Source organism: Lepisma saccharinum, chromosome 7 (genome assembly GCF_977018435.1).
Source record: "Lepisma saccharinum chromosome 7, izLepSacc3.1, whole genome shotgun sequence".
NCBI lineage: Eukaryota > Metazoa > Arthropoda > Insecta > Zygentoma > Lepismatidae > Lepisma > Lepisma saccharinum.
Genome location: NC_139235.1, coordinates 40847106 through 40861457, shown reverse-complemented (window position 1 = coordinate 40861457; position 14352 = coordinate 40847106). Strand labels below are relative to the sequence as shown.

Here is a 14352-nt window from a genome sequence, read left to right as displayed (position 1 = left end):
TGGGTGCATTGAGAAATATCTTATTGGAGCATCTAGTACTCGTATTTGTGCATAATGGTGGAATCTTTATTTTCCACTGTGATATCCACAACACTGACCAGCTATAAAATTCGGGCTGCTCTGCTCCTGTAACTCACACGATGGAAACTTGTTTCGGCACAGTGAAACAAAAAATCTTATTTGTAATGTTAACTCAGCAGAGAAAACTGTGGCAAAGCACTGACTTAGTGCATGCTTAGTGGTAACAACCATTTCCTGTTCTAGTAGTTACGTATCTTTTCCAATCCATTATCTCATAGCCAGGCCCGTAGCTAGAACTGACCTCCAGGGGGGCTCACGGGTTATCGGGGGGGGGGGGGCTTTGTAAACCAATACCAATTCCATTTTTCAAAAGTTTAATAGTGTTAAATAAAGGTAAATTATATGTGTCAGGGTCATTAAATTAATTTAAAATATAAAATTTAGAAATTTCATACGAATACTACAGTTTATTTTTCTATATCTTCTAACACATCTCTTGAAGTGCTAATGACTGCTACTGACACCATCTCTTAATACACACTCCATACTATTTTTGATGATACAGATATTTAAGTTAAAATGTACAATATTCATTTCAATCATACTGCGTACATTCCACCCCCGGCCAAAGCAATAAAACTTAGGATATGTTGACATTGACGCAGATGCGGAAGCAATGTGGATAATTACATCAAGTCACAGATGTCTGTCAAACGAGAGGCTGCAACAGATGCAGAGAAGGTACAGATAAAGAATGCTCCCTATGAAAGAACTTTCTAAAGTCTAGAGAATCTTCTAAACACTTGCCGCTGCTTAGACTTCTGCTCATAAACAAGATGAAAGAACGAAGTTGTGAACAAATTAATATATTCTGTATACATTTTCACTCTTCACCTCAAACAAATTAGAATACAAAATAGTTTTACCTAATGTCAAGGGGGCTAGCGGCAGTGCTAGGAGGGCCGGCGACCCTGTCAGGGGGGATGAGCTCTCCCTAGCCCCTGCCTGGCTACGGGCCTGCTCATAGCAAACACAGACACGTCCTAACACCAAATGCCAAGGTAGAAAATGCAGCCAATGCGAAGTGCAGACGACAGGACGAACCGAACGACGACGTCACAACATGGCGCAGGTGTGTTTTGCGCACAACGCTCGGCTCGAAAATTAGAAACTCGATTTTTTACCTAAAAATGAACGCACATGAACGTGAGAAATTGCAGGAGTTATTTGTCGATGGTGTAGATTTTAAAAATGATTTTTAAAAAAAGTAGTGGAAATGTCTATTTTCTGGTTAGGTCGACGCATGCAATAGCGCTCTTCAAAACACGCGACACTGCAAGAAAGGTCTTGAATTCCAATTCCGTGTACAGTATGAATGTTTATATCAGGATCGTAGCTAGAAGGGGCAGGGGACAAACAAAAAACAGAAGGGACATGAGCCCCCCCTGGTTGGGGTGGTCACAGGCGCAATAAAGGGATATTATACCCTCAGATTGTGGCAACACTTCTTGTCAACCATAGCAGAAGACAGATGAGGCCACATATGAGCAATGTGATGAAGGCGGTCAAAAGTTGGAATTAAAATGTTTATGCCGTGATTTTAATATATCCGAGGAGAGTCGTCTGCTTTTGTGCGCTGTGACATGAACTACCTATTGTCTATCGTACAAATGTTGACAATTGGAGATGAACACATATTACAGTATGGTGCCCAAGTTAGTGTACGCTTTTAGAGGATGGATTGCTTTTGTAGCATTTATGGATTTTGGCACAATGATCAGGTGTTTCATCGAGAAAAGGTCACATCTTGGTGGTCATATTTACGCTGTTGATGGCGAAAGTCAATATGGTAATTATAGTTTTAGTATATTAGTTTCTGCACGTTGTATCAAGTAGACGGTGTAAACTTCCTTGGGTAATTTCATTCAAATATCGAGGATCTACATTTGACATGAAGATATAACGTATGAAATCCGCCTCGGCCCAAGTTCCTTTTGTTTTATTGCGATTTCACCATTCTACGAATGCAATTTGAACATGGATCGATTTCGATTTACTTCTGTTAACATATACTGCGGAGTTTTAGTGATTACTTAAGATTTTGTTCAATATATGCTTTCGTAGTTAGGTTAGGCATGCCAGGTTTGGTTCTCTTAGCATTAAAATAAAGTTCCTAAATACATTCTACTAAGGTTCCGATTTACTTCGAAAACAGACTAATACTAAATCCAACAAAAACTAGCAACATGATGTTCAACACGACACAACAGAAAACATAGATTGCCCAACACTCGAAATAGACTCAAAAATCATACAAAAAACCACAACAATAAGATTTCTAGGCATACATTTTGATGAAAACATGTCATCATATTGAAAATCTATGTAAACAACTAGCCACTTTACATTATGCAATTTGGAAAATTAACTTAAAAATGGTAAAAAATCTCTATTTTTCAAGCGTGGGGAACTCAACAAAACTGTCGAAGGTTTTCATTCTACAAAATAAAAATCATCAGAACTATGGTCCAAGAGCCTCCACAAACAACTTGTAACACTCTGTTCACCAAACTTGCAATACTCACAGTACCATCCCTATATATATTAGAATATCTCCTATTTATAAAGCACAACATCAAAAACTTCAATAAAAATAGTAATATACATAATCATAGCACAAAAACAAAGGCAAATATACACATAGACAACCACAGACTGAACCTATATAAAAGGAGTGCCAGTAAACTTCCATGTGAAATAAAGGAGGAAAGAAATCTTAAGCTATTCAAAAATAAAATAAAAAAACTATCTCTTAGAAACATCACCCTACAGCATAGAAGAATTTCTACAGCATATCTAAAACTACTTTCTCTGTGTCACCCATGTACATAAACAATTGGACACTATATAATCAACATGTATGAAACCTTAATTAATCTGATATGCATCCCATATATGTAATCTAGTGGATGTAATATATATTTGAAACTCAATTATGCTGATCTACATCCCAAATATGTTATCAAGGTATGTAATATATATTTGTAACCATAACTGCTATATGTTATGTATGTAATCAAACCAATATGTAATAATATATACTTGTAACTTTAATTATCCTGCATCCCAAATAAGTAATCAAGTGGATGTATTTGTACTGTAATCATGCTAATGTTTTATGTAACAAATGACATGTTCTATACTGCTGCAGATAGAAATATCTACAATGTAGTCAACAGAACAAGAATAAATTACAATTACAATACCTACTAGTCTACGATACTTACAGACGCTTGTCAATTGAAAATACATTGTCCATAGGAAACGCGCATGCTTGCGTAAGATAATTTTGAAGGTTTTTTTTCCAGCATTAATGTTTTTTTTTCGAAATCCAAACAGTGCTCATTACTTTAAAGAAGGTTCAAATTTTGTGTGAAAATTATTGCCAAAATTCTATGATAGTCTTTCTGCTAGGAGAATTTTAAAAATCATAAAACAATCTGAACCGTTACCCTTACAGAAAACAAAAATAACCTAGATTTTGAATCTCAAAGTATAGCCTGCATTAGTAAGAACCCTGCCATCTTGGAATAATTTTGCTGCTTTTTATTAGTAAAAACCAGGGTACTTGTTTACTATCCTTCGGACACATTTATTTGTTTTTACAGAAGAAACTACTTACCGTAATAAGTTCCTGTAGCATTGTCGAACATCGGGAAGGTGTTTTGTGTGATGTGGGAATGTTTCATAGCTGAAATTCATGTTGTTCGTTGAAAATTAATTTTCCGACGGAGAATAGCTAGCCCCACGAACCATTGGCACGTGGATAGGTTAGTTCTGTTAGGTTAGGAAACATAGTTAAAATTTGGTGTCGTGTTAGTATCAGGATCTAGAAATTGGAAATAATTGTGAACCATTGGCGCGTGGTTAGGTTAGGAAACATAGTTAAAATTTAGTGTCGTGTTAGTATCAACAACGTTGATACACCTTCAGGAATGTTCCGCGAAGCAGATACATAAGAACGAATGTCAAAAATTGACGAAACGAAAGAATTAGAGGTGTCCGAAGGATAGTAAATTTTTACCCTGTGTGTAGTTATTGTTTAATAAGGTCCTAAATAATTTTCATATAATATCTGAACCTTCTGAATGTTAATAAATCCTCCTCCCCCACAATGATGCTATGAGCTAATTTGTGAAACTGTTTACATTTACAATGTGTATATAAACTTGATAAGCCAATTGTATTTTATTCTTTATTATTGCAGACAATCCTACATTAGCAAGAATTGTTGGAGTTTATTCACTACTGAAAGCATTGGCATTAATTCATTGCACCCTTTACATTCATTATAAACCGTGAGTGTTATTTTATTTTACATACTAGTCATTATTAGTCTGTTTCTTGCTTTAGATTTCCAAAACTGTGTTCTGGTACTTTTTCGTTATGACTGCACAACTTGGAAACTGGCGTGAGTGTTCAGACTGCTTACTGCAACAGGCTTCGAAGTCAGGTGTTCTACGTTCGAATCATGTGCAAATAATATACTTTCTTTTGCAGGGTACGCAACCGTGGAATCTGTGTATTGTTTATTACAATTGTGATGTATTACGCTGAAACCTTTTACTTTTACACAACAACCTTAAACTTTTATATTCTTTTCCCCTGTGTTTTAAATGGTAAGTTAGTTCTTTCTTAAAATATGATGGTGTACTTAGGGTATATAGGTATTTTTCTGAACATTACTATGTTACTGAACGTTATTTACATCAAGGTCCATTGACCTACTTGCTGCCTGCTTTGGAAGGTGTTCATAATCCTGGTTTTGGCAAGTCATGGCGGTTGCAAAATTGTGATGTCACAGGAATGAAAGATTGCGAGAGAAACTACCAGAAGCCACCTTTTTTTATCAAGTGAATCCTGTTTCTTTCCTTGATATCGTGGATGTGTTTTGCTAATGTTTTCATTTTATGTGATTAACATGTTACTGTGTCCAAATGATAATGTCTCATTGTGTCAGAAGCACATGCCAAAACTACCTCTGGAAGACAAGAAATTCTGATATTGTTTATTATATGTTTCCGTTGCATCGGATGAGGAGTTCCGAAAAATTTGCGGGTAGATAAAATTCAAGTATGCCATTGTATTTTAGCGAGATCGGTTCATGTCAAGATGGAACACTAATTTCACTAGTACTCCTATATAGTGTCACCCAATTGATTTCAAAAATACATTTTGGAGTGTGAAGAACTAAACTTGTAATTTGAAGACATATATTGTACAGTCTTTGACACTTCTGGTGTGTAATGACCCTATTGAAAGGGCATTGAAGTACGCCCTCGACGTCTGATGACAAAGCAACTGGTAAACAGACAACCCAACCAGTATTGCAATTCTGCAGCTTTTATACCATTCACAGGTATACATCCAGTAGATTAAGCAGAGATGCCAAAGAGAAATGTGAGATGAACATTGTTGGATGCAAAATCTCGTAATTTTATATTTTGTTGGTTATTGGTATTGCTAAATTGTATATTGGTACTTTATCTGTACTAGCCAAAATTTCATATTGGTCCGTCCCTAATAAACAATAACAATGCATTAGTAGAACCAAAACAAAAATCATATACTCCTTATTTGTTTACTATATATTTATACTTCCTGCTGTGAAAGCTACATACATCATTTTTTGTTATTCTCTGGCTGTAATGCACTTAAAAGTACTTTTCAATTGAAATTGCAGTGGATCAATGGCTTTTCTATGTCCATAACTTATAAATTCATACTATTTATTGCTTTAGACTGTCAATACCAACCCTGCTGAAAATTCTGTCTACTGTTTTTAGTAGATCAGTAGGTGTTTTGAAATATCTACTGTGTCCAGATTTTCAGAGAGAGATAAATAAAAATTATTAAAAACGAGGAATGAAATGTAATATTAACAGCCAACATGTTAAGCTAAATATACTACGTACAATATTGCATGTAATACTTAAGAGAATATTTCATTTGTTCCTCTAACGTATGTTAGGTGTATTGAAGGTTTTCAGTAGGAAACCATTGAGTGTTAGTACATTTCCGAGAACACAGTAAAGTACAATTGATGAAATATGAGGGAACAAGCTTCACACTATCAAGTCCACCGCTGCTGCTTGGCATTCCTTGTCCCACCCCTCCCACTGAGAAGAAATCATCTTAACGTGGCTTCGAATCGGACACAGCCATCACACACATCATCATTTGCTGCAAGGGCTGGACCCTCCGCTGTGCCCTGTCTAATGTTTTGAGTATTCGGCATGTTCTTCTGAAATGTGATGATTTCAATCACCTCGGACAGGGCTCAAAGAATTGTCAGCTGTGTTGGAAGACGATGACAGTCTTTTAGCCAATGTTTATTAACTTTTTGAGAAGAACAGGTGTTTTCCACTGTTTCTGAGGTAGTTTTTGGACTATCCCTACCTTTTTTAATGTGTTGTATTTGTCCTATGCAGGTCCCTTTACAACTTGCATTTTTAATCCTTCTCAAGGGACACTCTACACGTTTTTTTTAAAAATTGAAGGTAAGAGTTTTAGGTAAGGAAATTTTCCCCCGTATACTGAAGGGTGCAAGATGGCCATATGTGCTGAGGCACGCAAAAAATTTAAATCAAGGAATCAATAACAGTAGATTCTGTCTACTGTAAACAGTAGAAATTTCCAGCAGGTACATTAATTCTTGCTTCCATGGTGTAGCAATCCCAGGTTTGAATCCTGGTCAAGGTGAAGGTATGTATGTACAGGGTGTTTCAAAAAAGTAACTGAAACTCTGCACTCAAGCCATGTTTAGTTACCTTTAAACACCCTGTGTCTTTACTTGTTTCCTTTACCAATTTCATCAGTTTATGATTCATCCTCATCATTATGATTTATCCATAAGGTAGAAGAGTGATGTAAAATAGAAAAGAAAGTAAGTCATTGACGATATTCAGAATGGCCCTGAGAGACTTTTAAAATTAGGAGTTTAATTTTTGGCTTTTCCTTATTATTTCAAAATTATTTGAGACGAGCCCAATCCTATCAAATAATTTAATACGTTTAGTTTATATGTATCTTGTTTTTCTATTGAAATATTGTGTTGTAATATGAAACGCAATTATGGGCTGAAACTGCCAATTGAGCAGTATGTGCATTTTCTTCTCTTTCATTCCTTTATAATTCTTGTTGATTTAAAAAATGAAGTTTTATATGCGTAATATTGTATAAAAGTGTAACCATGAAGCTTAAAAAAGTGTTTTGCAGTTTCTAGAAGAATTATTTTATTTAATTAAAAGATTATAATACTGAGCTAAGTGTTGGTTATAGGGCTGAATCTTCTGATCAGTTAGATATTTGAATACTAATCCTAGTATTCTGCATTAGGAGTGGAAAAAGTTTGTGTTACTAGGATAGATATTGCTACCATATTTTGTTCATTTTTATATTGCATAGTTCAGTGACTTTAGAAATATTAATTATAAATCACTTCATGAGATTTTGATATTAGTTATGTACAAGTGGTTTTATGTTTTCACTTGTGTAAATAATATATATTTCTTTTGCAGGGTACGCAGCCTTGGAATCTGTGCATTGTTCATTACAATTGTGATGTATTATGCTGAAACCTTCTACTTTTATACAACAGCCTTAAGCTTTTATATTCTTTTCCCCTGTGTTTTAAATGGTAAGTTAGTTCTTTCTTAAAATACTTTTGAAATGTAAAGTCTGTTGTGTGCAATTGGATCAATACACTTCTGTAAAACATATTTAGTGATGTTAATATAAAAAATGCTTTTGTACTTACTAATAATAATAATAATCCTGTGCGCAACAGTCCATGAAGGGCCTTGGCTTACCTACCGACTGCCGGTCTCCCTCCCACGCTTTCCCTCGTCACCTCTAAGCGTGGAGATCTGCAACCAGTATTGGAATAGTCTGGTTGTCAGCCCGACATATTTCCAGCCGTTATAGTAGGTCTCCGCGACTGGATTACACTTACTCATTCGAAGCTCCCCAATTTCCTCACGATGGTGGGTTGCCACCAGCCCTATACACAGGTCAAAATTTCCCGAAACTGGACACGGGATCGAACCCATGCCATCCCGCAATCACCGTCCAAAGCCAGGTGCCTTACTACGGTTTCCTATTTTGTCAAATGACATTTCATTTCACCCAACATGAATCCGCATCAGGTACTTGCTTCAATAGTCCATGTGAAACGGTGATGTACACACACACTAGATTGCTGCAGCAAGGGCTTTTTGCTCGAGGGTCTCATAGTTTGCACAGATGATGCAAATAACGCTCGAAGTCCAGTAGTTCACCGTATAACCATAATAATTTGTGTGTGGTAGTGGGCCTCAAATATGGATCGTGAATTGAAAGCTGAAGTGAAATTGGATAGTCATCATCTCGATGAAGTTTCGTTTCGTTGAGTTGAGTTGGTGTTTTAAGTCCACTTTATGCACAGGAAGGCTAATCGGGACTGGACCTACAGTTTAAAGTGGGATCCGAACCACTTGTGCCTCCACCGGGTATCGAACCCGGGACCCCTTGGTTACATGGCGACGACGCTACCCTCTATGAAGTTTCGTCTATCTTACCAATAGATAGCGATATATGAAAATGAAATAGATGATTATGGGCTGAAACTAGCAGGGTGGATTTTTACATATATATTTCTACAATTATTGTCACATTGAAATGATATTTGATTATATATACTCATGCGTGGGAGATTCGATTGAGTATGAGCGAGCGGAAGTGGTCCCATTCGGTACTCTACACACACACACACACATTAAACAAACAGGATATGCTTGCATTGTATGACATTTACATGTGAGTGTGCATGTGCAAATCACTGTTTTATTAGTTAGGGCATGTGTCTTAGGTTTGAATTCCAGGTTAGGAATGGATGGGCATATTTGTTTTAACTTAATTTTGCTGAGTTGGCACCACTCGTACTCTCAAGGCCAGACCAGTACGTAGAAGAGTGGTAGGGAAAATGACGTAATAGGAAGTGTTCCGCAGCGATCTGTGCATTTCGGGACCTAACTTGTCAGGCTATATAGGTTTGTAATGTTATACAGGGTGTCCAAAAAGTCTTTCCCTGATTACAAACTTTATTCATATCCGCTATATGTAAGGTAGAGATGTGAAAGTGGTGCCAAAATGTTGGAAAACTAACCAAGTTTTTTTTGTTCCAGGTTTCAGTAATGTGGCTGTAGTGTAGCAGTGTCAGTGCCCAGGAAACGGGAAATGTTCACAAATCAGGAAAAAGCTGTGTGTCCTCTGGTATCATTAGGCAACAAAGCCTGTACAATTTGCACTTTTTATGCATGAAACAATAAACTTTGTGTAAGATATCATGAAGATAACTTTTTGACTGATGTTTTACGTTGTTTGAAATTGCTGAGGTTGATGGTCGGCCACTTCTTGGTAAGTCAGCAACAGATTCTGTGGTCTTCAACTTGTCATACCACAACTTAATGCTCTCGATATCGGGCGGCATCTTTCCATATGTTGTTTGAAAGTTCCTCTGCACTGTTATTGGTGACTGGGTCTCATGATACCAGAGGACACACTGAGCTTTTTCCTGATTTGTGAACATTTCCAGTTTCCTGGGCACTGACACTGCTACACTACAGCCACGTTACTGACACCTCAAACAAAAAAAAACCTTTGTTAGTTTTCCAACATTTTGGCACCACTTTCACATCTCTACCTTACATATAGCGGATATGAATAAAGTTTGTAATCAGGGAACAGTATTTTGGAACTAGCTAAATAATCTTACTTAGTGTAACAAACACACAGATATTGGCCGTTGCCTTTAGTTACTAATTTGGGCTAATCCAGGACTTCAACTCTGTTCTCTGGCATATTGTGGGGTGATTTAACCACCAAGCTACCAAATCATTTCTGGCATTGCAACCTTTTTTTTACTACTTGTTTCAACTGTGTTGAATTTTCACAACTGTAAACATACCCTTGTAATATCAGGGTTTGTTTGGTAGCTTAGTGGTTATAGCCCAGCACACTATGCTGGAAACCTAGCTCCAAGTCCAGGTTGAGCATACATTTTCTAGATTAGAGGATTTCTTGCATGGACCAAAATTTATTGTAGTTTGTATTCTTGTTTCAACTATTGGTTTGTTTCTTGTTTCTGTATGGTTATTACAGCTTAATAAGAAGGAGTTATATAGTACTAGGGCTTAGCCAATACCTATTCCCATACTCTTACTGATTCTCATCAAGCCCAATAGGTATCAACAAGATTCGGGAAGTTGTAATCAGAAATTGTAAAAACTGAAAGCAAGTCACATTATTAATTTTAATATGTAAGTACTCCATTGGAGCTATACTGTAGCAATCTGCCATTTTTGCTTTGAAGTAGCAACGGAACAGATTAATTAGTATTTATTGGCCAATACCAATAGAGTACCAATTAATCTGTTTTATATATATACCCATCTTATAATTTATGCAATATTCTGCCATTTTGTTATAATTTTTATGAATAATCTCGATGCCCTATTTTTTTAAAAAAACTAAATGTCTAAATGTTTAGACATTCTTTTGCATTACAGTGACCTTGTAACATAAGGAGGCCGGTGAACCATTCAGATTCTTTAAGGATCATTTGAAATTTTATATCAAATCGGTAGAATATCGATTATTGGTATTGGTAAATTTTACATGGGCACTTTATCGATATCAGCTAAAATTTCATATCAGCCCATCCCTAGTTTGAAGTATTCATAAACCATTTCTCCCAACAACATTCTTTACAAAAATAGCAAAAAAACTGTCACGATTTTCAGGATATTTAGACTCCACAAAAGTATTGCAATTTTTTCCAAACGACACAATGCAGCTGGACTCCGGTAATTATCGGTCTGTGTCGGTGATTAAATTCCAACCAACCACTGGTATCAACCATTACATTGGTATCGGCTAGCCCTAAGTAATACATATATGCGAGAAGTTGTAGCACATTCTATTCTTTCCAGCTATAACTCTAGTTGGCTTGCTTCTTATACCAAAATATTTGGAACCTCCAGTTGTAGCAGAAGATGAAAACATGGAACTTTTGAAACAGGCTGCAGCATTGAGAAAGAGAAGAGCAAAGAAGAATGCTTGAACAGAGGTTTTTCTTTTTAGATACCAGCATACATATTATCAGTAAGCTATAAGTAACTTATTTATTACATGAAAATTTTATCAATATTCAGTTATTGTGTTATTTATTGTGTAAATATATATTGATATATTATAATTGAACTTCATAGATATGAATAAATCTTGTACATATGTAGCCTATATTATGCACTTTCTATAAGAGGAAAGGAACTATTGAAGTGCTATATTTTGATAAATAGTGACATATAGTCTCTTATATTGTGTGAAGTTTTTAAAGTTTAGATGATATTTTTTGGTGATGATAATTCAATTATAAGTCAATATTTATGTGAACTACAGAATAAAGGGAAAATTTTGTGCAGTTTAATTATTATTGTATTTTAAGTTACAGTTTGTCCCCCCCCCCCCAAATATACAAAGTAGTACACGCAGAGGGAAGATTTGCTCCTCAACACATGGGATTGAAGTAATATGGGTATGAGCAATTTAATCAAGGAGTCTTAGAGGTGCATTGCATAGTGGTTTTGATTTAGGTGAAGTCCCAATTAGCCTATGTAAGCTTTAAAACAAACTTCGTGAAATTTTCTGATATAGTTGAATAATATTTTTTTGCAAAAAATGCAGACTCGACCAAGACTCGGGCATACCGTGCCATTACTATACTAAGCCAACAAGAGTGGAACCTAGGGAGTAGATATTTGGGCAGTCACCTGAGGCCCCATGCCAGATAAAAATAATTGTTTGTGCATGGTTTATTATGAGTTTGTAGTACACTGGTCCATCCAATTAAGCAACTAATATAAATTTTCCTGACCTCATAGATTCTTTTGACATGCTTAAAAATATCCATATTCACTGAAATTGTATTCTAAATAAAGTATTACCGTATATCTCTGAATCCAAGACGACCCCCTATTTTTCAACAAGAGATTACTGAAAAACTATTTTCAAAACTTACAAATGGTTACATTATTACAAGTAACTGAAGGAGAGAATAAAAGTACCGGTACACAAAAAATAAAATCAGATATAGACATCCCTTAGTCAGATACAGATCCCACTAAGTCCTTCACACCGGAATGGTCCACAGAATCTGCAGTCTCACTGTCACTCTCATTGTGATCTTGCTTTTCTTCCCGTAATAGATCGTCTTCACTCCCATCTAATGATGCAAAAGCAAGACGACCCCATACTTCTGGGCACAAAATTGCTGCAAAAACCTCGTCTTGGATTCAGAAATATATGGTACATAATGATAATTTTCAAATATTTCAATCAAATATTGGTAGTTAATATGCACTGTTCATTTAGAATGCAATCATGAAATGAAAAATACGATTTCATATGAAACAATGTAAATTTGCTACAGCATGAAAATTAAATGAAAAATAAACAAAAGAGAAATATGATAGAGATTGTTATTGGATATGATTACAAATTGCCACCTTGATAAAAATAACAGTTTGATATTGAACACACCAGTTTTGTAATTAAATTCTTGGTTTTAACTTCAACATGTTCCCCTTATTGCTCTTATGTAAAAATACAAATTATGTAAATTAATTGTGTGATACTATAGGACTAAACACCTATAGAGAGGTTGTTTCCGATCTATGGTGACGATTTCAAACTGCTCCTACCTTAAGAGAAACCATGTCACCACCATCGAGAGTGCTCTATTTGGTGGCCCTGCATCTTGGCAATTGCCCGACAGCGAAGTTTCCACTGTAGGAGACTGGCACGAAGTGTAGTCATGCCCAGCCTCCGCCACTCCTCCTGACAGGCTTTCCATAACCCTTCAATGGTACGGGGTCTTCTCTGGGAGAAGGCTTGTTTCAGTAGGCCGAAGGTGCAAAAGTCCATCGGTGAGGCATCAGGTGACTTCACTGGAATGTCTGTGAAAGGAATGACACAAATTCCAGTTTCTTCTGCCATTTGTTGGAGGAAGAGGCAGGTTGAGCAAGATGTGTGACTTGACACCTTGTCTTGATGTCATGTCATGGCGATAAATTGGTGTCAGAACGTTAGCCTGATAATAATCGGAATTAACCTTCGTATTTTTGGCAACACAATGTATGGTCAGCTTGCCATTGTATGAGTATCCAGCAATGATCATGAAACCTGTGCCAAAACTTTCCTTACATTCAGTGAACCATCTTTGAAAGTCCCTGGAACCTGTCGGATCGATAAAAAAATTGCACGTGGCTTGTGACAGTCATCAAGATAAACATATGCCTCGTCCAATGTAACAAGGAACTTCCATTTTTCACCTGACATGTGCCGCTCATAAAGCTTTCGACAGTTGGTGCAACGTTCCTGGATGTGTTTTGGCAAGAGCTTATGAACACGCCCCTTGCGTCGCTTTTCCAAACCCAAATCGTGGTCAATGATGGTGTGCACTCTTCAGTGATGTTTGTAGCCGGTTTGCGATACTTCTCTGTGTGGCTGGATTCTCCCTGGTGACCAGCACCCTGACATCCTGAATTGTAGCTTGTGTGCAGGCCGGGAGTTGTCCTGTTTCTGCCCCACAGGAATCATCCCACGCCTCATCTTACCTGCCCCTTTCAATACCTGTGATATGCCATTTCTGGACAGTGAATCCACGCTCCTTGCACAGTTTTATAATGGCACTATAACTGTAGTTTACGTCGGAAAGTGCAGTTATGTAACCCTCCCAATATGCACTGATTTTCGGCAGCATTCTTCCCGATACGCAATGACCACATCTGTCACGCACAGTCAATGGTCTAACATGCCCACACGACTGGCAGCTTCGTTCTCTTCACGCTTGGTGGTGCTGCAAAAGGTGTGCAATTTCGTCACCATAGATCGGAAACAACGTCTGTACTTCAGACCAAGAAACAAAAAATCTGATTTTTTGAAACCTCGAAAAACTTTTGGTGATAGACCCTGCATATATTGTATGCCCCAGGCCCTTCACCTATTTAGAGCCAACCCTGTTGTTGCATGTTTTTTCAATTCACTAATTTACCTGTGTGATAGGTTAATGGTAAGGTAGTGATAAGGTGAATTTAATGGCTATGTTCTTCTTAAAGGTTCGCATAACCACTTCTTGTAGATGCAAAATAATCTTAACACAGTTATTTTTAGTGGTTTCTATTTTATTTTATATGCGACGTTTCATTCTGGTTTCCCAGAACTTCTTCAAGC

The 14352-nt window shown here is 36.7% G+C and overlaps 1 protein-coding gene across 2 annotated transcripts; it reads left to right on the top strand.

Moving 5' to 3' along the window:
• Nucleotides 1-1548: 1548 nt before the first annotated feature.
• LOC145989822 (ergosterol biosynthetic protein 28 homolog) lies at nt 1549-11542 on the top strand. 2 transcript variants are annotated; one of them, XM_083125193.1, is made up of 4 exons: nt 1549-1870; nt 4289-4379; nt 7602-7720; nt 11052-11542. In XM_083125193.1, exons 1-4 carry the CDS (start codon nt 1708-1710, stop codon nt 11180-11182), a joined length of 504 nt encoding a protein of 167 aa, XP_082981319.1. In that variant the 5' UTR covers nt 1549-1707; the 3' UTR covers nt 11183-11542. The 2 variants fall into 2 exon arrangements, with proteins under 2 accessions (XP_082981319.1, XP_082981320.1); XM_083125194.1 differs by lacking the exon at nt 7602-7720 and adding an exon at nt 4582-4700 and having other exon boundaries at nt 1549-1885; nt 4304-4379.
• Nucleotides 11543-14352: the final 2810 nt, after the last annotated feature.

Coding starts and splice junctions, on each gene's coding strand:
- LOC145989822 (XM_083125193.1), top strand. CDS start 1,708: ATGAACACATATTACAGTATGGTGCCCAAGTTAGTGTACGCTTTTAGA. Junction 1,871..4,288: donor TGATGGCGAAAGTCAATATG/GTAATTATAGTT, acceptor TTATTATTGCAG/ACAATCCTACATTAGCAAGA. Junction 7,721..11,051: donor TTTCCCCTGTGTTTTAAATG/GTAAGTTAGTTC, acceptor TATTCTTTCCAG/CTATAACTCTAGTTGGCTTG.